Source organism: Limanda limanda, chromosome 4 (assembly GCF_963576545.1).
Source record: "Limanda limanda chromosome 4, fLimLim1.1, whole genome shotgun sequence".
In the NCBI taxonomy this organism is placed as follows: domain Eukaryota; kingdom Metazoa; phylum Chordata; class Actinopteri; order Pleuronectiformes; family Pleuronectidae; genus Limanda; species Limanda limanda.
Genome location: NC_083639.1, coordinates 11,727,375 through 11,753,598, shown reverse-complemented (window position 1 = coordinate 11,753,598; position 26,224 = coordinate 11,727,375). Strand labels below are relative to the sequence as shown.

General features: G+C 41.1%; 3 protein-coding genes across 4 annotated transcripts; 1 reads left to right on the top strand and 2 right to left on the bottom strand.

Annotated features, from left to right (window-relative positions):
- Positions 1–49: 49 nt before the first annotated feature.
- Positions 50–8,770, bottom strand: dnajc14 (DnaJ (Hsp40) homolog, subfamily C, member 14). Of its 2 annotated transcripts, none has more exons than XM_061069636.1 (7): positions 8,696–8,770; positions 6,074–7,522; positions 5,823–5,929; positions 5,360–5,479; positions 5,018–5,178; positions 4,786–4,888; positions 50–3,445 (listed from the first exon to the last, which is right to left on the bottom strand). In XM_061069636.1, the coding sequence occupies exons 2-7, from the start codon at positions 7,298–7,300 to the stop codon at positions 3,151–3,153; spliced, it is 2,013 nt and encodes a 670-aa protein (XP_060925619.1). In that variant the 5' UTR covers positions 7,301–7,522; positions 8,696–8,770; the 3' UTR covers positions 50–3,150. The 2 variants fall into 2 exon arrangements, with proteins under 2 accessions (XP_060925619.1, XP_060925620.1); XM_061069637.1 differs by lacking the exon at positions 8,696–8,770 and adding an exon at positions 7,758–8,331.
- Positions 8,771–10,414: 1,644 nt separating this feature from the next.
- Positions 10,415–17,983, top strand: nab2 (NGFI-A binding protein 2 (EGR1 binding protein 2)). Its single transcript, XM_061070084.1, has 8 exons — positions 10,415–10,597; positions 10,796–10,893; positions 11,198–12,099; positions 12,285–12,418; positions 13,168–13,219; positions 13,353–13,467; positions 13,592–13,777; positions 16,234–17,983. The coding sequence occupies exons 3-8, from the start codon at positions 11,209–11,211 to the stop codon at positions 16,329–16,331; spliced, it is 1,476 nt and encodes a 491-aa protein (XP_060926067.1). The 5' UTR covers positions 10,415–10,597; positions 10,796–10,893; positions 11,198–11,208; the 3' UTR covers positions 16,332–17,983.
- A 699-nt stretch (positions 17,984–18,682) lies between these two features.
- Positions 18,683–22,064, bottom strand: zgc:113184 (uncharacterized protein LOC553745 homolog). Its single transcript, XM_061070411.1, has 4 exons — positions 21,909–22,064; positions 21,218–21,346; positions 20,779–21,134; positions 18,683–20,682 (listed from the first exon to the last, which is right to left on the bottom strand). Exons 2-4 carry the CDS (start codon positions 21,327–21,329, stop codon positions 20,506–20,508), a joined length of 645 nt encoding a protein of 214 aa, XP_060926394.1. The 5' UTR covers positions 21,330–21,346; positions 21,909–22,064; the 3' UTR covers positions 18,683–20,505.
- Positions 22,065–26,224: the final 4,160 nt, after the last annotated feature.

Here is a 26,224-nt window from a genome sequence, read left to right as displayed (position 1 = left end):
ATTTTTAACTTTGATCTGTGATGTTAAGTAACTGAGAAGAGAACAATCATTGTGCATATAGGAAATCATCTTTATTTTGAAAACCAGAGAAAGCGGGGGAACGAAACCCAACAGCGATATTTTGAAAACTGTTTGCCAGCCAGGGAACTCGCCACATTATTCCCTACTAAAAAACCCTGATGATTGTCAGATATTTTTTTGCAATACTTCTGCATATTCTGTTTAAAAACCTGAAAATAAACAAAAATCTGTCGTGTTGGCTCTTCCTTAGACTTCTTGGACTTCGAACTGCTACCTTTAACATACAGCACTGTACATTCTCAAGTCAAGGTGGACATCTGGAAGCAAGCGTCCAGTTTCCGAGACATGGGCAGACACAGTATATAGTGATCTTTAATCAGTTTAAAGGTGAAAAGGTGGATAAGAACTTAAGTCCTAAAAATTGCAGGCGAATCCTGAACAAATGCACCAAATTTGCTAAAGCATTTTGTCGATTTTTGTCTGCTTTGAATCTGAATTGAAGTCTGACATCGTTGAAAATCTAATTTGTACCTCTCACGGTCTTGGTTTGTCCCTGATCTGCCTTCAGACTATTAAATCATTTTTAATAGAATGTTTTTAATTCAGGACTGTTTTACTCTCAATCTGTGAGACTAGTAGCACTTGAGATTAAACTAACTCAATCCACGTCTGGGAAGCTGGCCGGATGTACAAAAGGAACAAAAAGTGACTCATGAAGAAAAATGTGGTAAACGCAACCTCCTTCTTCAACGAACTCGCACAATATCTGCAACAAAGGCTTATCTTTTTAGGCGACCACCCAAACCCACTAAAACAGTTCACATATTGGGGGTTCTCCAGAGTGGAAAATGAATGGTCATGGTCGGATTAATCAAACGCAATCTTCCAAAACAAAAATCTCTAAACATCCATTTTCTATCAAAAAAGATATCCGCGAGCTACACCCCCACTAAGCTGCAGCTGGAGGAGTCTGCGTAGTTCAACCACTGATGACTGTTCAAAAACACCCTGGGATGTCATTACAGGGGTGGATGTGCAAATTAACACAAAAGGAAGAAAAACTGAACATGGTTATTCTCATAATCAATTGTCAATACAAAAAATAGCTTTTGTCAAATGTCTTGTATCATTACAGTTTCTTGATCTTCACATATCAGGTGTAAACAATAACAGCTCCTTAATTTACCTGTGATGAAGATTAAAGTGTCATTTCAAACCAAAACCAAAACACAACCCCTTATTAGTTGAGTGACCATGTTGTTACAAACAGTAACACTGGGGAGATTAGGAGATAAATTGTGAGGGTTTAGATTAGATTTACGGTGAAAGTGTGACCTTGACATTTTGAAATCCGTGTTTAAACACTTCAACACAGCATTTATAGGTCAGGAGGTTAATATTGATTATAAACTGCCAAAAGCCACTGAGATTATATGAGCATGGAAGCTAATCTTGTCTTAAAAATCGTTTTGACTGACATTTCTGACGTGACCTCAAGCAGTCACAGCCGTCATTGAATTGCAATTAATGCACAAAATATTTAAAAAAGCATGAAAGGTTTAACAACTTCATTAATCTATGAAGATTATAAATATCGTTTAACTGCTGCATTTTACTGTGTAGCTCATGATCCAAAGTCTCTATTTCCAATTTATGTAAAGGCCACTTTGCCTAAATATTAGGATATAAGCATGTCTGATATTAAATGAGATGATGCAATTAATACTCAGGTAGTGGTTACCTGTTGTATATGTTGATAGTGTTTTCAACAGGCTACACAGTGGATCAACAGGGGGCAGTATACATCTGTTCTGTGGCCTTTAAACTACTGAAAATACAGTATATCAACATTTCAAAATGTCAAGGCGTCACCAATTATGTTTAAACACCATTAAATTCACTCCTGCTGTTAGAACTGGACCTGTGCGGTGATTATAATCCTAATCTGGGTCTGAGACAATAAACATCAGGCAGATTCAACATGTTTACATCAGTTGGTCTCAAAATACTTAAAGCCAAGTTAAAATTTTCACTCTATCATTTCCAGATTTAACATCTCGACAGCATCACAGGTTAATTTTCACATCATCTAGCTGGGCGGTTTGACATGTTTTAAATATAACCCTGAAAAACAAACCTAATGTTGTGAGTGTTCTCTCGTGAGGGAAGTGATTCTCTGGTCATATCCACATACAAATCAGCTCCAACATCACTTCTTCTGGATGAGTGGATACAGGGTGTGACCGTGACTCTGATCTTCATAAAGCAATAACATGCTTGTTTTTAAAAACATTTAACCATTGGACCTGACCAAAAAATTATATTTTCATTTCACCAAATGTCACCATAGAAAAATCTCTATTAAATGTTGAGATAAATGAGTTGAAGAGGATATTTTCTTGTTAAAAATAATAAAAATGATGCCAAAATATGCATGAACACTGGTTGTTGACTTTGACTTCCATTGAGCCATTCATACGTATAAGTGTTTGCTGCCTGTGTGCCGACTACCAGGGAAACGCATCAAGTTCTCAAACTGCTGTTTTTGTCAATTTTGTTAAGATGTGTTGGAGTCCTTGTTGAACTATTCTGGGATCCACTAACGTTAGTAACACTGACACACTGGTGTTGCTCTGCTCTTCCGCTTCTTCATGTCAGTTATTGTGATCCGTTTTTCATAGTCCAACTCGGCAGTCTAAAGTTGATGTATTAAACTAACCATATTGAAAAAATGAATAACAACTGAGAGAACTGAAATGTGTCAAAATGCAGGTGAGTAAATCATGCGTCGCAGGATTTGGCAGGAGATTATGAAAATGTTTCGTGACAGTATCCTGAAAAGGATTTCAATGCCAAGGCTACAGTTGTCTTAAAGACCAACAGAAAAATAAGATAAAATGAGAGGTAAAGCACCACCACTGCCACCTCTTCAACCCTCCTTCAATACTGTATTCAGTCCACACACTCCTCTTCATGATCCAGTGTCTTTCTCCTCTGGCTGATCCTTACCCACATTCATCTCCTTCAGTCCAGATCTTGGCATGCCAACAGGCAGGCGATAGACAAACATGGCCATTATTTATTGTGTCCCTGTGTTGCTTTATTGATACCGTGAGGAGTGAACAGACTTCACCTCTGGAAGGGTTTCCGGACCTTCTTCCTCCTCCTGGGGGGTTTGCCGCCTTCAGCCCAAGTCTCGCTGGGCTCTGGCCGGGGACCCCCCGGCATATTAAAGCCTGTCTGGCCTGGGGGAGGGGAGAACGGCGGAACTCCAGCACCAGGTGGTGGATGAGGAGGGGGACCTGAGGGGAAGAAGCCCCCGTTGGCAGCCATGTCATTAGGAGGTCCTCCTTTGAAGATGCGGTTGAAGAAGTCCTGCAAGTCAGCTGGATTGGTAGGACCTGGGGCGTTCTCCGAGGTCGTCCTGAAAGTAAAAGATGAAAAGTTCAGAGATCTAGGGCTAAAGTTTAGAGATGCTCTTTTCTGATTTGTTTTAACTGCATATGAGCCCAGTAAATTACAGCCAAAGGCAAAGAAATTAGCTGTGAGATGATGCTGATCAATTTGAACGTAAAGTTAATCTTGATTAAAAATACAAACTGTCCAAGATTATTTGGTTTGTTGATATTATCACAACATTACATAACACATGGGGGGGGCTCCTATGCTACACACAGCAGGATGCTGGTTCAAATAAAAAAAATTACGATACTGTGGTGGCTTCTGTAGGGTTCTAAGCCACTGTCTGCTGGGGTGGGGGCGGATGCACTGAGAGGGACAGAAAATAAACAAACTGGTTGGGAGAGCCAGCTCGGTCTTGGACTGCCCTCTGGATTCCACTGAGGAAGTGGGTAAGAGGAGGATGTTAGCAAAGATGAATTCCATCATGGACCTCTCACCCCCTACATGACACTGTGGGGCCCTGAGCAGCCCCCTGAGCAGCAGACTGCTCCACCCACAGTGGAAGAGGGAACTCTTTTGAAGGTCCTCCATTCCCACTGCTGTCAGACTCTACAACACCATCCAGAATGACAAATAAAATACTACACTGTTTTTTCTCATGTCACTGTACTAATATGCACAATTTCTAATGGAAAATGTAAATTTGCACATGAGTTTCCTCTGCACATGACCTGTATTATACCATTTACTGTGAGTTCTCACCCATCTATATTTATACCAGCATACCTTTCTATATTCATACTATTGTGAATTAATACCTATATATTTATAAACAACTTTCTACACTTAAACTATATAAAATATACTGTTATATAAGTTTACAAATGTTCTAACCTGCACACATATGGACACGTCTATCCAATTGTCTCCTTATACTTAAGTACAATACAGTTTTTACATGCTTGTGCAATCATCCTGTGCCACTGCACTTTACTAAATAACATTTCAAACCACTTCTGCAATGAAATGTGTATTTTATAAACATATTCTCTATTTATATTTTTATTCTCTTGTCTACCTCATTCTGGCCTGCCTGCTGCTGTAACAACTGAATTTCCCCGGTGTGTGGAATAATAAAGTTTTAGCTAATTTTATTTTACATTCATTTTCCCAGTGGAAGGAGATATTTTGGCAGGGGATTGAGGAAAATGTCAAAATGAAGCTGATACATTTACATGCTTGCATATGTTAACATCTTATGAAAGAAAGGTAGGAGGAGAAGAGGAAAAGGAGGAATAGAACCACTCCTGACTCCCCATATACATTCAATTTTAAGCACTTATTTCACCCGAGGGCACATACCTGTGTCGTGCGGCGCTGCTATTGTTCTTTGAACCAAAGGAGATGTGATAGGGCACACGGTGAGTGTCAGGAGAAATGACTATTCTTTGACAACCTGCCCACTCTGAAACACGAGAGATAGAAAACATTTACTCAAAGAAATTCTTGACATTGTAGAGGCATCAAAAGGGACACATACTGATAATACGTGAGCTCAGGACACATGATCTGTACATAAAATCCAGATGATCACCTGTTATATCATAGACCTTACAGTCCATACAGGCAAAGTATGTAATTCGAAGGCCCAACATGCTAGACTCGGCCCATAGGTCCCCCTCCTCAGCGCTATGGCAACGATTGCATTCAGCACAGAACCGGGCCTCCGTCACTTCACGATCCATCTCGAATCGCCTGCACGCACGCACACACACACACACACACACACAGGTCATGAATTAAACAACTGTGGAGAAGAGTCTGCTACACACTACATGATTCAGCTGTATCAGACACAAAGATTAAACAGAGGAGGTGATTAGGCCGCGGTTGCAGATTATGTCATACATATAATATATGATGTGCAGAGACGTACTTGTGTTTGCCTTCACACTTGGTGCACATCATGGTGTTCATGGCTTCCTTCAGGTCATCCTGCAGTTTAGTGAGAAACTCGTTCATGGACTTGGAGAGCTCAGTTGCTGCCATGCGTTTCCTGTGTTGGAATTAAACAGACCGGTCAGTGCTGTGCTACATTACAGGCCGGTGACGTTCGTTTTTATTAACGCTATTTCACTTTGAAATTTAAAGTGCAGGAGATTTTCTTGAAACCAAAGGAGAACACAAGTAAAGCTAAATAATTAGTGTTCACTGTGATGACCATTCACTATACAGTAGTTAAGAAGAAGATGATAATGATCTATTCATTTGACATTAAAACTGTACAAGAGGAAATATTTTTTACTATTGTGCAAAAGATGTAAAAACATTTACAAAATGCAGGAAATGCTCGAAAATATCTGTTTTTATTTTGCTTCTATAATGACCAGCATACTCACAACTCATACTCTTGTCGTGTCTCTGGGTTACTGACAATATCCCAGGCAGCCCTCAGAACTTTGAACGCCTCTCCAGCTCGTGGGTGTTTATTTTTGTCTGGATGGACCTGAAAGAGAAAGGGCAGAGGAAAAGGTTGCATGAGTAAAAAAGAAACTTTCAGCCACAGATGCAGTTTATTAGTCATTATTTCAGACATTCAACCATAACATTTTAAACTTTTCCCTCAGCCACAGGTAGTTCGCACACACACCTGGACAGCCAGCTGTCTGTAGGCCTTCTTCAGCTCAGCCTCAGAGGCGTGAACCTCCACACCGAGCACTGTAAAGGGGTCAAGCTCGTTCTCCGGTATCTCGGCCAAGGCCAGCAATCTCTCCAGCTCCTGGCCGGACTGGCCCCTCCCTGCTCTGCCAGGTGACTCATGTGTGTATGGTGGTGCATGGGCGTCTCTCTTGAACCGTCTCTGAACTCTCTCCAGCAGGGAAACAACCCGCTTCCAAAACCTTGACTCCTGAAAAGATGTCCAGTAGCGCTTTCCCCGCTCTCCACTAAGTCGGACCACCACACCCTTTGCCCATTGGGACCCGAAAATAGCCAAAGCACAGAAAAGTCTGAAACAAGATAAGGCAGCTGTCTTTACCCACTTCACCGACCTGACAATTTTATCCACCACGACTACTCCTGTGCATTTAGTCCATTTCAAAATCCGACTAGCATCCGCCTTCATCCCATGTATATCTGTGATCTTTGAAAGAAGCTGCAGTCCAAAGTTATAAAGTTTCAGTCCTACAGCCTCCACACAGACTCCACAATTGTGAGTTAATGTGACAATAATCTCAATCATCATGTGGACGCAGGAGATGCACCAGAAGCTGAGAGACTCTGACAGCATCTCTTTGAAAGCTAAGATGAGCTGGTTGCCTGTCCGCCTGCGGCTCCGGTTCTGCTGATGGTGGTGGTGACGTCTGCGGGTCTGCTTGTGCCGGCCACCGCTGGATATAACATTGCTTTTTTGAAAAGAGGCAAAAGCACTTTGACTGCTCTGCTCTGAAAATGAACCACTGCTCTTCAGTTTGCATCTCCGTCCGCCTCCCAGGCTCCTCCAGCCAGACTCTCCATTCATGTGCTGCTCCTTCTCAATATCTTCTTCTTCTTCTTCTTCTTCTTCTTCTTGAACCTGAGAGTTTTCAAGATCTGTAGCGCCGTCATGCTCTAACCAGTCCGAAGCCTGCTCAGTGTCCTCTTTGGCCGCTGCAGATCCACAATACTCTGCTTCATCAATTTCGAAGTCTCGTGGGGTGGCTGGGTTTGGGGTGTCCTGAGATTTGAACCTGGCGGTTGTTTTCTCCTGCTCGCAGTCATCATCAGTCTCTCTGTCCTCACACTGACTAGATTTGGTCACTAAGGTGGAGTCACCTAGAGGGATGTCGTCAGTGTCTGTAACTCCATCCATCTCCTTCTCAGTTGCTTCCCACTCCATGTCCCTTACAGCTGTTTGACTGAAGCGCTGTAAAACTGTAAACTCATGGAAGGTGATATCCTAGATCCATAATCTGTGGCAACGTTTCCCCAGACTCTCATGAAAAATGGAGACTGGGGGCTTCTGGGAGCCAGTCTCAGGTCCACCATATCAGCAGCCACTTCCAGGTTTTCAGGAGGCTTTTACACACCACACAGCTCGCGTCATGCATCAGGCTGCTTCCTGAAACAGAATGAGTTAAAAAATGAGCAGGGAGTTTTATCACAGTCAACAAACATGACAGATTTTATCCGTATCACTAACCACTAAAGAGCAATTAAATTGAAATTAGGAGGGCGGTTTTTAAATTGGATTGATAGAAAGTTCAAGTATCCATTTTTCTAGTTGAATAATAATTGATCTAAATTACCAATAAAACAATCAAATATTCTCTGAGGTCAGCTGATGAATTTCTCACCATTGTAAAGTCATGCTGGCTCAGAAGTGCAGATCAGTCAAAACAAGACATTTGAAGACACTGGGTTACACTGGGGGTCGGCTGATGTAATCATACTAATGTAGTAGTCCACTGTATAATAAAAGGCAGGATTTCGAAGGGAAAAGGGCAACTAAGTCAGAATTTCACTACTGCTACACAGAAATATAACCATTATTATGAAATTAGTTCACGGCCATATGAAACATGCTGTTCAGTTTAGAAAGAGTTGATCCTGAATAAACTAAGGACGAATGAGCCCTGACATGAAGCGGCACCAGCACATCTGTCCACACCTGGTAGAAGTTGATTTACACGCGTAAACACCGCAGATGGTATTAAATTACGCTGCTTTGAGGTTTGCTAATTCAGTTAGCCGAAGAGAAACACGGTGTAGCTCCATGCAATAAACACGAGCAGCAACAACAATCCTCTGACCCTTCAGAGGCGATGCGGGGTCAAATATGAATTAATCACAACACGGTGCCGCCGGTCTGACAAACCTCGTGTCAGTAGAACTGTGAAAACAACCGCAGTAGATGTTTAGCAGGCGGCTACTGTTAGCATGTAGCTTCACTGTTAGCATGAGAGGAGGCAAGCGGCCAGCTGGACGACACACAGGGGCTAAAATTAGCTTACACTTGGCTGCCCAACCTGACAGTGTCTAGCTCCACTAAATAAAGACGTCACATGAGGTTAAAACGACAGCACAGCAGCGACCTGTCAACGCCTGTCGGAAGCTAGCAGCCAACCGAGCAGCTAGCTGTTAGCTACGAGCCGAAGAGCGAGTCGGACGAACCGATAAATACGAGTGACTCCTCCTGTGGCTCTGACGGGCAACATGAGGCATGTTTATAACACCAGCAGGTAGGAACAGTAGTATTCATTATGCATTCAAACAAACTGGATGTCACATATACCTCAGATAACTGTGTAACCTTGTTTGTTCACACACAGCCAAGAGTCGCTGATGTTTTCTTTTTTTCTTTTTTTTAACCACTTCTTCTTCTGCTGCTCCTTTTCCTAGTTCTTCCTCCTCCACCTTACCCTTCTTCGGCCATTTCTCAAAGTGACGGAACAGTAGAGGAGCTCTACTGCCACCTGTTGCTTTGAAAATTAACATAGATAGATAGACAGCTAGACAGCTAGACAGCTAGATAGATAGATAGATAGATAGATAGATAGATAGACAGACAGACAGACAGACAGACAGACAGACAGACAGACAGACAGACAGACAGACAGACAGACAGACAGACAGACAGACAGACAGACAGACAGACAGACAGACAGACAGACAGACAGACAGACAGACAGACAGACAGACAGACAGACAGACAGACAGACAGACAGACAGACAGACAGACAGACAGACAGACAGACAGACAGACAGACAGACAGACAGACAGACAGACAGACAGACAGACAGACAGACAGACAGACAGACAGACAGACAGACAGACAGACAGATAGATAGATAGATAGATAGATAGATAGATAGATAGATAGATAGACGGATAGACGGATAGACAGATAGACAGACAGACAGACAGACAGACAGACAGATAGACAGATAGATAGATAGATAGATAGATAGATAGATAGATAGATAGATAGATAGATAGATAGATAGATAGATAGATAGATAGATAGATAGATAGATAGATAGATAGATAGATAGATAGATAGATAGATAGACGGATAGACGGATAGACAGATAGACAGACAGATAGACAGATAGATAGATAGATAGATAGATAGATAGATAGATAGATAGATAGATAGATAGATAGATAGATAGATAGATAGATAGATAGATAGATAGATAGATAGATAGATAGATAGATAGATACATAGATAGATAGATAGATAGATAGATAGATAGATAGATAGATACATAGATAGATAGATAGATAGATACTTATGCCAACATGACAGCTTTGTTATTTTAGAATTAACAATTCATAAAATATGTATAAAATGTCATTTTAAACATTAAAATAATGAGAACAATTAAATTTAATTTAATTAAATTTAATTAATGCAGGAGATGCGCAGTTCGCTTCTGTGCAGGAGACGCGCAGTCCAGAAAAATAATTTATATGAATACATTTTATTTTTTTTAATTCTAGGAGAGCAAAGCAGCACTGAGCGGGCCCGAGCACATTCATTTTGAAGTGTTTGTGAGGTGAGTGGTATTCAGCTGCAACATACAACTTCACCACTAGATGTCACTAAATTCTACACACTGGACCTTTACATTTTACAAAGAAGAAAAAAAACATACACTAACAAAGTACTGGAGTTCACCTGAGCTCTCAGAATAATTTACGACCACCCACTTTCAACATAAATGAGAAAAAAAAAGAAACACCGTTTGGTAGAATCCACATCTGTCACATCTGTCCTCGCTCTCTTAACAGGCCTAAAGCTCACTGCTGCTGTGCTGACTTCTGTGGGGGTCTGTGATACGGCACAACTCTGGGAACCCCCTCTAAAAAAAAGCTCCTGCATATAACAGACTGATCTTGAAGACACAACGGGTTAATTCTAAGCCCCCACCAGCGCCACCCACATTCTCCAATTTGAAAGCCGCCTCTCTACCGGGAGAGGAAGGCTCTTTTTCGGTCAGATGGCGTGCTGCAGTCCGCCCCCGTCATTCTCCAGCCCACACAGAAAGCAGAAAGGCAGCCAGCGACCAATACGGTGCGCCGGAGGAGGATTTCTGCCAGTGATTTCAGACGAGCCACGATACGCGAAGGGGGATTTACTACGCCAATCTGAGACGGGGAAGCTTGCGGCGACAGCCTATAGGTACCAGGGTAAGAGACGAGACTGATACTCACTGATATGTCTGTAAAGGAGCGTTTACCGCGAACATCTGGCTCCCAGTCCATGTTTTTGTATTATCTGAGCTGGAGCGAAGTGTTTCTACTCTTCTAATCTAAACGAAACGTGGGTTTGTGTGACTGATGAAGTGGCATTAGTTTAAATTTCTTTGTGTGCTCTATGTTTATCAGATTCGGTCCGACAGTATCGACCTGTGACATCTGTTGGAGAGACACCTTTGCGTAATTACGCCTGTCTCCTCTCTGCGCATCTACCCGTCCTGGATAAGGTAAGAATTGTTATGATATAAGCATATTGTAGTTAAACAATTACAATTATGTAAAATGATTTGGGTTTACAAGGGCTTAAATAAATAAAAATGTGTTTACTAAGGTGAAAATAGTTTCTAACCTATGTGAAGGACGCTATAATGCTCCAAAGCATGCATATCTATTGTTATGAATGCTCCGTCAAGCTTGAAGAAATTTAAAATCAGGTATATGTTATGAGGTGGAGCGCACATGGAAAATAATTCATTCAAAATAACTTGTTCACATTCACATCTTTCCTCTCTCCTGCCCCAAACTTTCCAGTGCTGTTTGCCATGTCTCTGCCACGCACACTTGGAGAGCTGCAGCTCTATCGGGTGCTGCAGAGGGCCAACCTGCTGGCTTATTATGAAACCTTCATCCAGCAGGGCGGTGACGACGTCCAGCAGCTCTGTGAGGCTGCAGAGGAGGAGTTCTTGGAGATCATGGCCTTAGTTGGCATGGCCACCAAGCCGCTGCATGTGCGTAGGCTGCAGAAGGCCCTCCGAGACTGGGCGGCCAACCCTGCCCTGTTCAACCAGCCTGTTGCGAATGCTCCCCTCGGGGGCATCCCTCTGTTCAAAGTTGAGGGAACGGGCTCAGGTGGATGCAGGAAGTCTGTGAGCAACGGCCAGCCCGGGTCACCGTGTGAGAGGGAGGATCGGGCATGTCTTACCCCGATGCACAGTGGGAGTCCCAGAAGCCCCTGCTCCCAGGCCTCCCCACAGCCACCAGACTTACACTACAGGGAAAAACTGTCACCCATGGACCCGCACTGGCTCAGCCCAGAGCCAGATGGAAACTGTTCAGCATCTGGACTAGAGGAGGAGCCGCCCAGCCCACCTATGCTGTCAACGTGTCCTCCTGGTCCCTCCACATCTCCCAGTCCCTCTGCTTCCCTCGCCCCTACAGCCCTGTCAGCCTGGCCCGGAGGACAGCTGGACGGGGAGACGGCGAGGGCGGTGGTGGAGAGCGTGGATAGGCTCCTCAGGACCATGCCAAGGTCAGATCACACGGAGGTGAAGACACTGCTTAGGATGAACAAGAAGTTGGCAAAGACTGTGGGGCACATCTACAAAATGGGGTCCCAGGACGTAAACAAGGAGGAGGAGATCCGGAAGTACAGTCTCATTTATGGACGCTTCGACTCCAAGAGGAGAGAAGGCAAGCAGCTCACACATCATGAGGTAATGAGCATCAAAAACCAGAGCTGAGAATCAACATCATGTTTCCTTTACCTATGGCTTAATATAGAACATTTCACTATATCCATTAAAATGGAGCGTGACACATTTGAAACAAAGATAATAATTTGGTCTGGATGTGATTACCACATTGTCCATCCTTCTTTCACTCACTGCTTCTCCTCTAGTTGATCATCAATGAAGCTGCAGCCCAGTTCTGTATGCGCGACAATGCCCTTCTGCTGAGACGAGTGGAGCTCTTTTCATTGGCTCGGCAGGTGGCGAGAAAATGTGCCTACACCTCCACTCTGAAGCATGCAAGGTATGAGGCTGCATGAAGAGAGCAGATATCAGTTTGTATTTGTGTTGGCTGGTCCTTAATGCTGAGAGAGAATCAGGATTATAGATTTATTGATCGATAATTGTAAAATGTTAAAGGCAAAGTAACATGATGAAGACCTGCAGGAAAAATGCAGAATTGTTTAAAAGTCCATTGTGTTGGTCATATATTGTACATGTATCAGGTTTTCATGAGTCTCACTGAGGTCTTTATTTTCAGAGTGAACCTGGTTCAGATCAGCAGGAATAGACTTTGACCTCTGTTGTGTTGATTTAATGAGCACACACACGCACACAGGCACACACACACACACACACATACACAGAACCAACCTTTTGTGCTTGTCAATGTTTGCAAATACTTATTCACACATCTTTATGAAAGTAAATATCAGCACAGAACAGACGTACATTTTTTTTATATATTTCATTATAACAGCAAATCAGTTTTAAGTTTTAAAATGTCTCTTTTCCTGAGATTATAATTTGATGGGAACTTAATTCCAGCGATAATGTTATAATTTTAATAGTTATTGAATTGAAAGAACCTTGAAGAAATGTATAAAATATCCTCATTACATTCAAATACTTGGCTTATTCACATGTGAGTGAATCATTACTTCATTGATCCACTCATTATGTTTCTCTGGACATTTAGTTCACATGTTAGTTTGTTCCCAAGGTCAAGCATGATCCTTCACATTCAAATGTTTGGTTGTTTTCCTCCTGCAGGACAAATGCAGATGAGAACAGTGTGGTGCCACAGAAGAGAGCAAGACTGGAGGTGAGTCTTTAGATCCACCACCAGTCATCAGTCATTCAGTGAATCTGGTTCACGGTGAAATTACAGGTGGTACGTAGTTAAAACGTTAATGGTACTTGTCAGAAGTGGTTCAATTAACAGTGATGTGTTTTAGGTAATGGTGCCGGAGAGTGTCTCATCATTTCTCGGAGTAGAGAGCTCGGAGGCCTTGACCCAGAGAGCAGACGATGACAGTTTATCTGCAGAGAGCCTCGACAGTGTATCACATGGTAAAGACCTCAGATATTCAGTGTGTTTACTCTAAGCCGTCTTCTACTCCAGTGATCCTTCCTGTTTCTATAATAATGCTTGTTGGAAGGCAGCATTCACACCCAGATCTGTATGTCCTGTTAGACATGGGCTCACAGTGCAACCAGTCTCCTTCCCCTCGTCCCCACACCGACACGTCCAACCCCGCCAGCTGGAGTCGCCACCTCATACAGCAGACACTAATGGACGAGGGGCTGCGATTGGCTCGGATGGTGTCTCATGATCGGGCTGGCAAGATCAGCCTAGGGTCAGAAGGGACTCGCTCCTCAGGTGACTTTTTAAATAATGACTTAACCATATTGTGTGTTTTATAATGGACATAGAATAAAAGTATTTCTTTTCAATGTTTGATCATCTTTGTGCTTGTTAAAGGAATCATTTGAGATTCTTTAGAATCACTGTACATGCATTGAGTTAGAAGAGGTTTGAAGTATCAACTGGAGGGCTTTTAGTTTAGATTAGCACGAGGTCTGGAAGAAGGTGGAAAAAAGATAATGTGGACCATCCAAAAGTCAAAATCCAGCACCTCTAAATCTCTCTTATGTTACATCTTGTTAAATTCCTAAAAAAACTAAGTAATGACACTTTCGTATTTTACGGGGGGTAATGTGTTGGACTATTTCTTGGTTGTGAGCTGTTTTACACTACGGTCTGAACAGACATGAGATTTGGAAATAAGTGATTTTTAAAGACGCCGCAAGAAAGTAAAAACAAAATCATTCCCAAAATAACAAATCATTTCTTCAAGTTGTAAATGGAGGGAGAATTTAAAGAGACGAGAGTTGATGTCGGGATCAAATCAAAAACGACGTAGAGACTCCCCAGCCTCCTCCTAACAATGAATATTTTATAGCTGTACAGCTTGAACTCTAATGAGTCACATTCTCTCTGAGGTGACGCCTCCCACCACACACAGCTGAACTTCACCAGACTGTAAATTAGAGAGGATAGAAGTTAGAAGGGGAAACAGAAGGAGGTGGAGAGTGATATAGGACAAGAGTGAGAACGGGAGGGTAGAGAGAGCGAAAGAAGAGAGGGGGGCGGTGTTACACTGTTATAGCACTCCTTTAAAACTCTGTTATACTGTAGCCTTTGTGTGATGCATCATAGCTCCTCACGAGAAATAGAAAAAAAGGATCTGGGCAAGTTAGTGGTTCCGGGCTGCGAGAGCCAGTCGAAGAGATGAAGAAGCGAGGAAAAGCCAGCAAAGACATGAGGGGGCAGAGGAGGAGGCGATGGTGGTGGTGGTGGGGGGGGGGATAGGAAGTTCTCTGTGGGCGGTAGAATCGGGCCCCCCTCCTTTCTCTCGGCAGCGACTGACGTCAGAGTGTGTTTGGTGTGTGGGCTGGAGGGCGGGATGGATGGGGCGTGGGGGCGAAGGAGTGGGAGGTAATTGGAGGGGCGTTGCATTGACTCACCAAGCGACAGTGTGCAAAAATAAAAACCTGTGGGCAGTGAAATGGCACAGTCTTTTTTTTCATACATCTTCTCCTTCTACCAAGAGAACTGCGGAAATAACAACAAAAAAAAGAAGCGACATACGTTTCATCTCTGACGTCGATCTCCCTCTCGCTGTGTTTTTTCTCCCTCTTTCCTTTGCGTCTGTCTCTCTCATCAGTCAGAACTCTCTCTCACTTCCTGTTCACGTCACTGTTTTTGATCTTCCGCTGTTTATCTGCAGATCGTCTCTCACACATGACGTTTAATTCATTTTAACCACGGATACAGAACCTTCAATGTAGTTCATTGAAATACTTTTTTATTTATAAGTTACTGAATATGTGTAAATACATTTTTGTAGTGTTGAAAATGTGTAACTATATGATTATTATTATCATATAACCGCATTCTGCTAAAGCACCCGGACACTGTTCTGAATCAGCAAATGAATAAATGAATAGTCAACAAATTAATATTGTTCGACTCATAAACACACTTGGTCCTAATGAATGTTCTCACGCCCATCTGTGTATTTATTGGCTGGTTTGTTTGTGATAACCATGAAACTTGGTGGTAGGATGTGGTATAGGTCGGGAAAGAACCCATTAAACTCTGGTTGGATCAGGATCAGGGGGCGGATCCAGTCATGTTATTTCACCTCCTTGAAAATGCGAGTTCGGGCGTTTTTCAACATGTTCACCGTTTACACAGAAAAAAGTTAATGGATCTTGGTAAAAAGAAAATTATCAGCCATTTTAAGATGACTAGTATCTCTGAGTGTTTGAAACTTGGTGCAGCTTAATTGGATTTAAGGGGACTGTCTGTGGTACCTACCCTCTTGTTAACTGGATTCGATGACTTCATCACTACCTGATCACCAACCGATAATCATTAAGTTTTCTGCAATACTGGCCACTTAATGTTACAGCTTGGTCTGGTCATAAAAATCATGTTGACTCCATGTTGGAGATGTTCTTGTTGAATTCTGCTAAATGTTATTCAAAGATTAAAACATTGGTTTTATCTTGATTACTGTGACTCTTACCTTTATCACCCTGTGCCATCAACAACAGCAACACATTTAAAAATTATTTATAGAGACACATTTATTTATTTATTTTATTTTGACAATGCTAATAGACAATACTTGGAATTTTAGGGTTTCACAGATTTCCCGGTTGTCGGATAATTAGTTCTCAGTGCTATTTGTAAGTGGTTCTCTATCTAGTACGCGTCCTTTAAATAGCTCCAATAAGCTCATGTCATGACTTCATATCTCTCCACAGACCATGACAGTAAAGTGGAGAAGCGGGGCTCATTAACAGCGTGCAGGAGCAGTAGCCCCTGCATCACCAGAGACAACTCCAATCACCGAGGGAAATGAAAAGTGCTCCGAGGTTATCAGCGAACTCGATGTGCTCAGACCCAACGCTGAACTCCACTCATACTGCTGCACAGGCTGTTACCGAGCAGGTTTTCTCCACATGTACTTCACTGACATCACAAGCATCCGAGTGACTGTAAAGTCTTTATAGTTCATGTCGGAATTTACCAGCGGCTCAAAAAACATCTAGTTTCATTGAGTAAATATGCAGAAGAGTAATTTTTTTGTTTTTGTTTTGAAATTCATGGACTTTATGTCCTGCAGATTAGATCTAACAGTTAAAAAAAAAGAAGGGGATTTTATCAGGAGAAAACAGACATTTTTGTTCAATGGATCAACCTGTTTTGAGCTGTGCTGTAAAATCCACCTGTCTCAGATCAGATGGGCTCGACACAGCAGGGGGCACTGCAAGTTTGGAAATGGACTCTCTGAACTTAATCAGGCCTGAGTGAAAATGTTGTAACATGGAGGGAATTTTGCAGTATCAGCACGTAATATAATAACAAGACAAAGACAACAATCTCTGCAGCTCATCCCCCTCAGGAAACAAGCAGATGTGCTGGTTTTTAACAGACGTGGTAGTCAGAGAAAAGTGTTTCTTCACAATCAAAGATAATCTATGTAGATGAAGTAGGGAAACAGTGGGCGGTTGAGCCATAAATTGATCGACATTTTTCAACGCTGCTGTTAGGTTCAGATGCCTTTTTTCCTTTTTACTGCATCATCTAGTCACCTGTCAGATCAGAAGAGGCACCCTGAGATCTATATATACACACACAGTATATATGAAGCCACAAGCCTCCATTTTCTCCCTCACATCCTTCTTTACTGGATTTTTCCACAGACAGCCAAAAATTGTTGACACTTGAATGAATTTCATTATTTTAAATGATATGAAAAATTTACTGAGAAAACATTTTCTAAACCAGTGGCATTTGAAAAGAATATAGACACTTTATTGATTTCCAGGTGATTGATTTTCACTCTTCTCTTTAAACACTGGAGTGAAGTTTCTGATGCTAGGAGCAGCAGGGCTCAGCATCTTGCTCAAGAACATTTCACCAGGCAGGATGTTATTTCACATTCAAGCCGTGAACTTACATTGTGAGATTTATAAAATGCACAGTATTTACAATGCACAGTATTTAAAAATGAAGTGGGGAAAAGTATAGATTTTGGATGCAATGTTTTTAGGTGTAGCGGACACTTGTGGGCTGTAGCAGTGTGTATTTTGGGATGAATGCTTCAGATTTAGATATTAACAAGATCAACTTTATGTTAGTTTCCCTTTTTTCCTCTTTTCACCTCTGAGACTCAATCACTGACAGACAATCACTTTAAATAGAAAATCACATGCAGAGGTTTACAGAAAGAAATCTCATGGTGCTTGACTATTGATCCAGCAACACCTGTAATTCATTTCAAACGACTGGTTCTTATAAGGAAGAGTTGAAATGGGTTTAAACAAGGCAAATATTGATAATTGATGAAAATGGATTTTGTACCCTCCACCATAGATATGTCAGTGAAGTACCTTGCTGTGAATCAGTTTCACCTGCCTGTCTGCTGAGCATTAGTGACCTCAGTTTATTTTGTTGCAAACAGATAATTTATTTTGTTACATCTCAATAAATGTTATTTTATTGCTTAAAGCGTCTTGCTCTGTTTTCAACAATGAATGGTGGTTTTATACTCTTTCTCCTCTGGTGTTCAGAGAGGCTGCGTCACACAGCCAGCAACACCTCGTCTTGTTTGTTGGCTCTGCAGTGAGCCTCCATGCTGGTATGACTCACCTGTACCAGTGATGTCACCAACTCATTCACACACACACACACACACACACACAAACACGCGCACACAGACACACACATGATTTGGACACATCATCGCCCTGAAGACACACAAGCCAAACGTCCGATAACCCTGAAAATATCAGCTTTAGAGTTTTATAACCACATCGATCTTTAGTTTATCGCACTGTAGCTGTAAAGTTGAATGATAAAGGTTAGTTTATGACATGGTTTCATATTAAAGATTATTTATATTAAATATTTAATAAAATATTGATATAATGAGCCATGGTTCAAGTTATAAACTTTGGTCGAGACTGTAATTTTACTGAACAATTATTTACTGGAACGCCACCAATTCATGACACACATTCATGATCCCCAGGAGCTGATTTGTGAATAAATATTCAACCTGCTTTATACATGAGCAATTACATGTGAATTGGTTCTTTATTGTGATGATGAGAGCAGCTTGTGGCTGCAGACATTAGGAGGCATTGTCATCAATCAGCTGTCAGCGCCATTAATTAGGGAGTTAAAAGTCTGAGTCTATTCTCAGCTCAGGCTCTTTCCTCTGCAACACAGAGCTGAGCAGCAGACAGCTGATTGGTTCAAAGCAAATATTTAAAAAGCACTTCACTGGCAAAGAAAATATAAATATCTTGATAGATTGTAGAATATACTCCTAAACACAACGAGCTGTGTCCACTGTGTACGCGTGTGGGCAATGTTTACGGACTGCAAAGTCAAAAATGTGTAAAAAGCTGATAAATGTGAGGTTCTCATTAATTAGATCATTTAATAGGTGCTGTAAACAAAGACAGGGCAGAAGAAGTGAATGTTCACAGTGAAAAGACAAAGGTCCAACACAATCTTCAAGGATAAAAAACATTGATCAAAAATCTGCAATAAAAACCAGGCGAGCAAAGTTGCAGTTAAATAAAGATGCGATAATCACTGGTTAGAATCAACTGTCCCGTTTAAATTATTCATAACAAACAACAACGGAGTGAGACAGGAGAGCAAAACAAAAATTCCTTCAAGCAGTTGCTTAAATATAAACAAGACTTATGCCAGTCCCCATAACTGACATCACTGAATTATTCCATCATATTAACCATTCAAAACAACTACAATAATATCTCAGATTGAAATACCTAAACATGACAGATTATTTGTTTGTTTATTCTTTAATCCCCTGAAGATGCTTTTATGTATTTTATATTTTTGCTCATGATCAGGGTGTTCATCAAACAAATGTCTTGTGTTGTCTGGATATTTATATTCTCCATAGCACTAAAGGTATTTCTTGTTACCTCAAGGTACAAAAATCACAGTTACCATAGTTCTACCTGAGGTGATCACAATCAGTCTAGATGAAATATTGAAGATTTTAAATGACAGATAAAATATAAGAGTGGTTACAAAGCTAAATTATAAGAGTAGGAACTATATGGACATGAACACACGCTATAATAAGCTGTTGTTCTGAAAGGCACCTTACATTACACAGTTTAAACAGTGAACTGGCTCTGGTTAATGTTTAAGGAAGTCTCTGTAGGAACTGTATACTGATATGTCTGTGGAGAGTCCAGAATAACTGAATAAGAGATGTGGTTCTCTACATCTGTTTTGTTTGTTTGTCTGTATTGTAGCAGGATGACATAAGAACTATGGGGCTGATTACCATTAAACTTGATGGAGGGATGGGTCAGGAAAGATCTCATAAATCGTTGGCCTAGATCCTGATCAGGGGGCAGATCGAGGAAGGATTTTTACTTTCTTTAACATTGCGAGATAGGACATTTTGCAACATTTTCCTTGATTTCCTAGACAATAATTCATGGATGTAGAATAAACAAATCAGTCATGTTAAGGTGACTGATATTTATGATATTTATGGGTGTGTGTGTAAAATGGTGCAGATCCAAATAAAAATCAAGATTTAGTGAATTTTAATGATGTTCGGCATTAGCAGACTTATGTGCTGTGTTCAGAGACATTTTAGTTGTATATAATACTACAATGTTGTGAGCACAACAAATTAAATTCTGTTATTATGCATTGGCGTGAAGGCATAAATCTAAGTGAAGGACATCTCAAAATATTGATTAATCACACCATGGCTATATAGTGGTAGATATAATGTGTAATTTAGGTTTACTAAGTCTTTTAAAATGCAATATGTCCAACATATACATGTGAGCACAGGGAATCTATTTCAACCCTTCATTTTAAACCCTAAAAAACAATCTGCCCAGTTCATCCGCAGGCAAACTGCTACTTGTTTCCAGAGATCAGGTTAACTGAGATTTACCTGCTCCACCACATCATGCAAACACTCATCACTCATCTATCAAGACCAGGTGCATGGTCCGCACTGTCTAGTTGATGTGGGTGTGAAGATGTCGTATGAACTCTCCTTTGGTGCTTGTGTCTCCGGGGAACACCGCCTGGCAGAAGTCGCAGACATGTGACTGCAGCGCCACGTCTGACATCAGTAACCCACCAGGCTGGCTCATGAAGTCCATGACACGGGACCGACTGTCTGACGCAGGCATCTGATCCAAACACAGAGCACACAACAAGGAGTTAGAGTGTCAGGGCAAACTGGAGAATGGCTACGCTTGGCATGTTGTTCTGCTGAGGACACCTACCCTTGATGTGTGCACAGTTCTGTCTCTACCACCATGATCTGCCTGCCCTGGATTATTTGATTCACCGGATAAGGCTCCGTGCCACCTGGGGGAGTCTAGGGTTGACCGAGGTGCGACCTTCAGCTCCAACTTTCCATCCTCCTCACTCCGCAGAGGCAAATCCATGCAGAGCTTGGACATATCTTCCCCGAGAAGATCCGAAAAAGTGTACACATTTCTGGAGACCTGATGGTCGCAACACTGTGGTGCTTCCTTCATTGGTTGAGGCTTTTCAGGGAGGAGCACAGGGATTGCTTGGCTGCACTGGCAGGGGATAGACAGCATGTAGCTTAACTCTCCATTAGAAACAGTGGCGCCTGCAGGAGGACAGTTGTGTATGAGTTTGATGAATAATGACAGACACATGTTTGTGAGCATCAGGTTTAGGTATTATATGGACCTTGCTGTTTCTGCAGGGCTGTTGTGAGTTGATGCAACAGAGCAGCTTGTCTCAGACAAAGCGACCTCAGGTGAAGGAACTGCTGGTACAGTTCACTGTAGGCTTCCTCCATGGCACCAGCTCAGGAATCTGCAGATAAACAGATCACAGAGAACGGAGATTACACTGGGCTGCAAGGTGCACCTTCTAATTGTAGCTAAATTATGATCACAAGCTGTATTCAGACATGAACATGAAATAATTTGTTCCAGTAATTTTCCAGGGTTTGCCTTTCACATATCACGTTCAAAGGCCACAGTATATCTTTCATATTCAGTGACCAGCACACACTCTCGATGGAAAGACCTGCATTCATAATTCTGAACTCGTTTATTCTGTTCATGTTTAACTGTAATTTACCACCCAGTTGCACAAACACTATCACCATCATACATTTTTAGCCGATCAGATGAATCAGGAATCCGCTTTTTTTCCCATAGATCCTTTGTTTTTTAGTTCCGTGTATCATGTAATTGTGTTGACTGTCTTATTTTTTCCATTTACAGTACTTGCAGACTAGGTTGCATTTTCTGACAATAAGTTAATATAACAGATGTAACCTAAACAAATTAAACAGAGGCAATGAAATCATACATTTCACATATATTTCATTCAAACAGTTGATTTTGAACATCAGCACAGATGTACTTACCCTCGTCTGCACACTCTGCTGCTGGAGTTCAGGACTCCTTACATTCCTCACAGATGTAAGATGTCTGTCGATCCTCCTGCATCGGGCTTCCTGTTGTTGTCAAGGAATCAGACATTTAATCAGACATTTTAATGCTGTCAGACAGACAGCATTTAAATCCAGACTTTATTCCACAGCCTACGACAAATGTGTGACAGTGAAATCCACTCTTTACCAACCACACCAATGATTAAGTTTCTTCTTTCCTGTTGAGCTCATGGAAATTATGCTTTACTAATGTAACATGTATTGCGACAGGGAACTGTTAAACATGAGGAAGTAGCCCTTGAAAAAACAAGAAGTGAAACCCCCTTAGTTATAAATGAACGTCACAGACTCTCAGTTAGAATCTAACGTGACCTCTGCTGTGTATTGTCTAGCATCAATTCTAAATAAGATAGAGCCGGGTTTCCTTTCTTATATAAAAGAGCACATTGTTTGTCTCAGTTTAAACAAGTTGTTTTACTTTCTCTGCAACTTGCAAAGGATGTGACGCAATTTTTAACTCAGACACATCTTTGTCTTGGAGAGAAATTAGGAATATGAAGGTTTCATGAAGGGATTATGTAGCTGAGGCCAGTGAAATATTATAATAATAATAATAATTTTATCATGACCACTGCTGACATTCATCAAGGTGCACTCTTTTTCAATAAAGGGTTTAATGGTAACTGTTGGAAAAAATGATCATAATTTATTAGCTGATCAAAAGAAGTGCAGTTGTTTACTTATTATTTACAGCTACACCATGTTTTTTATTAAATTAAAATTTCAAAATGATTTAAAAAAACGAAATTCTTTCCTCAAACATTGAAGGATTTCAAGGACTCCTTTGAACCGTATTTAGTACTTTAGTAATTGAGCTCAATACTTGAATTTAGTTAGTTACTCTACAACAGTGCTTACTATAAGTATGACATGTGTCCCAGTGATTGATTAGCCCTCAAAGATAAATGTCTTCATGTCTCATCTCTGACATAAGGATACTACGATGCATGCAAGGCAGACATGAAGTTAACTGAGTTGTCTCCGTCCAGATCTTTCTGGCAAACTTTACTCAACTTTACTTTTACATTAGATATCTGTTCTTTCTCCTAGTTCTGATCGTCTATTATAATTTCTTTAAAAAATATTTTTACTCATTTATGTATTTATGTCTTTGACTGTGTTCTATCGCTGTGTGATACTCAACTTGCTTTCAATTGTTTCCTATTGTTACTGTGTTTTGAAAGGTGCTACCCATCCAAACAAAACAACAGCCTCCTCTCCTGTGATGTGCTCTGTATGAAAACAACTCCTTATGGGCTCTGTTCTTTTCTTCTTACCTTCTCTTTCCCCACATTGAATGCCATGTTATATTCTCTTTAATTTCCTTTAGTTTGCTTGTTATTATATCCTGACAATTAGCAGTGAATCGCCCTCAAGCGGCTTTATCCTTCATCAACTGCTTTCATTTTGTTTAGTTTCAATTTCATTGTAAAGTGAGAATAGTTCTTTGTTGTTTCTTCCTTCACAGCTGTGACACATAGATCATATGATGAGACGGGTTTTGTATGAATCATACATAAAGATAAAGTTTACTTACGTTAAGATGGTTCCTAGCAGAGAGTGACACACAGACACTAACAGAGGTGGTGATTATGTGACCCCTCCTCTTCCTCTTCCTTCTCTTCCTCACTGGACCTGAGGTTCATCTCTTTCTGATTATGTCATCAGGGTTAACCTGTTTCAAACATGCCCAGGTAAACCCTGCCAAAAATAACACTTCCAGTTTAACAACCTTCAAAATAAAAGTCACAACCTCTCGGTGAGGTTTCAGTTGTTCAGGAGACCTTTAACTGGGAAAGAGAAAATATGGGAAAGCACCAAGGAACAGCTGGATGAATCACCAAAAGGAACCATATGAATATAGTATCACTTCAGCTTTTTGTTTTAAAGGCCAGTATTGTGAGATTAGATCAAAACAACCTTACACCCTCCAGATAAGTTTGACCAGACACTAAAAAGAAAGTCAGCTTGATAACAGATTGAGTACATTTTAAATTAATTGGGAAGTTACATTTTCAGTTCATTTTATTACCCCCAAAATGTCTAAATGCTCTCTCTTCTTCTTCTTCTTCTTCTTCTTCTTCTTCTTCTTCTTCTTCTTCTTCTTCTTCTTCTTCTTCTTCTTCTTATTATTATTATTTTGAGTAGTATTTATTTATTTTTGTCTCATACGTTTGCAATCTAAAAGTCATAAATACTACAACCAGCCTGCAAGTTTCAGTAGAATAAAAACACAAAGTAAACTTTCCCACAGGTTCCCAAAACCAATGACTGATCGTTTGTCCTAACAATCCGTGGCAGTCGGTGTTCATACCAATGTTTTGTGACAGGTGGTGCAGCCTGAACCAGTTTTCTTAAAAATACATACTAGTACACCAGCTCACTGGGGGAGCTGTCTCTTTAGCTGCGAAATGCTCTGTGTTGAAAGCCATTGCCTTTTTCAATCAAAAACAAGGTTGCCAAGAGCAAATAGAGTAATCCAAAACAATGAGCTGAGAGACACCTAAATGCTCTGTAGAGAAAAACTGATCTAACTGTTGGTTAACAGTCTTTTGACCGATTGTCCCGCTCAGTAAGGCTGTACACAGCAGTGGGCTGAATGCTGGCAGTTTGAGATCTAGCATAATGATGAAGGTTTAAATAGTGTAATAGTTCATTGAATATGTTAGCATGCTATTTACATATCAGTGCTGAGTGTGAAATAAACCTGAAGCAAAGACCCCATCGATCACATTGCCGTTACTTTGTGATGGATGGGGTCTTTCTGTGTGGAGTTTGAATGATCTCCCTGTGTTCAGGTTTACCTCAGGTGCTCCAGCTTCCTCCACCCAAAGTCATGCAGACTGGGGTTGGGATATCCAAAGACAACAAATTGACTGTAGTTGTGAAAGCGAGCGGTAATGGTTGTTTGTCTCTGTATTTTTGCCCTGTGATAATCCGCCTCTTCCTTAAGAAGAAATAATTCAATCACAGATATGCACCACATGGCAGCGCTAGAAGAAATCTCTGTTGTTCATCAAGTCTGGGTTTTTTCGTAATCTGAGATCCATGAATTTCGTATTTTCAAGGGTAGCTGTGCAAACCTTTGCGTGTGTGTGTGTGTGCGTGTGTGTTTGTGTTTGTGTGTGTGTGTGTGTATGTCCTACTGGGCCTTCGGGGTTGGCATTCTGCATGGAAAAAATAGACTAAGATCAAGGCAGCGGAGTCCTGTGGGTGGCAGTGTATCTTCCATGCCATCCATCCACTTAGGAGGAACAGCAGTTTTTGCCCTCAGGGTCAACCCCTGACAGCTGACTTCCCAGCCAGCACCTCGTGATCGCAGAGGGGGACCAGCTCCTTCTGCTCCAGCCTGCTTATGTAACTCTGAGTATGGAAGTTGGCATCTCTCTCGTACTGGGAGTCACTTTGTCAGGTGACTCTTATCCTAGAGGATACAGTTAAATTGTTGTCCTCTCTGTTGTCAGTTGTTACTATGTACGACTCAATACTTTATTGAAATGATTTAGTTGTGTTGTTAAACACGTTATTTGCTTGCTGACCTTGGAAGTCGGAACTAAACTGATTTTACTGTGGTTATGTTTTTACCCCTTTCTGTTTATTTTTTTATTGTAAGTTTCTTTGTAAACAAAATTACACAAAAACTTCTGTAAGAAACTTGGTGGAAGGATATGTGTCAGGGAAAAATCCATTGGGTGTGGATCAAGGGCCAGATCCAGGATTTTTTTCCATTGGCTTCAATATTGACAAATCATCCCAAGTCCCAAAGGCTTCGATAAAAAAACTAAATGTTTTGGTCATATAAAACTCAGACTAGCCGTGGCAGTACTAAGTGACCACAATGCCTGGGGCCCAGGCCACCCTCTACTTATGGTTCAGAGGGAACTAGGAGGTAACATTAAACCCTTTCACGGGAAAACAAAAGTAATCCTCAAACATATTAGCACCGTGAACCTTATATTTCAACATTTTCCCCAGGAATAATTTGTGGATCTTGATTTAAAATATCAGACACAATTGGGAACTGCTATTTGTGAGTATGGGAGAATTGTTGTAGCTTGTTTAGGTTGAAGGGGACTGGTTGGCCTTGGCAGTGTTATACGCTCCAATGAGTACCATTCTAGTTCGGCAGATTAATTAATAGCTCACCATTTTGAGAAATCAGCACAAGAAGACTGCTGAAAGTCACCTATACAATCACAACGTGTCCTTTTACATTACTATTGTGCACA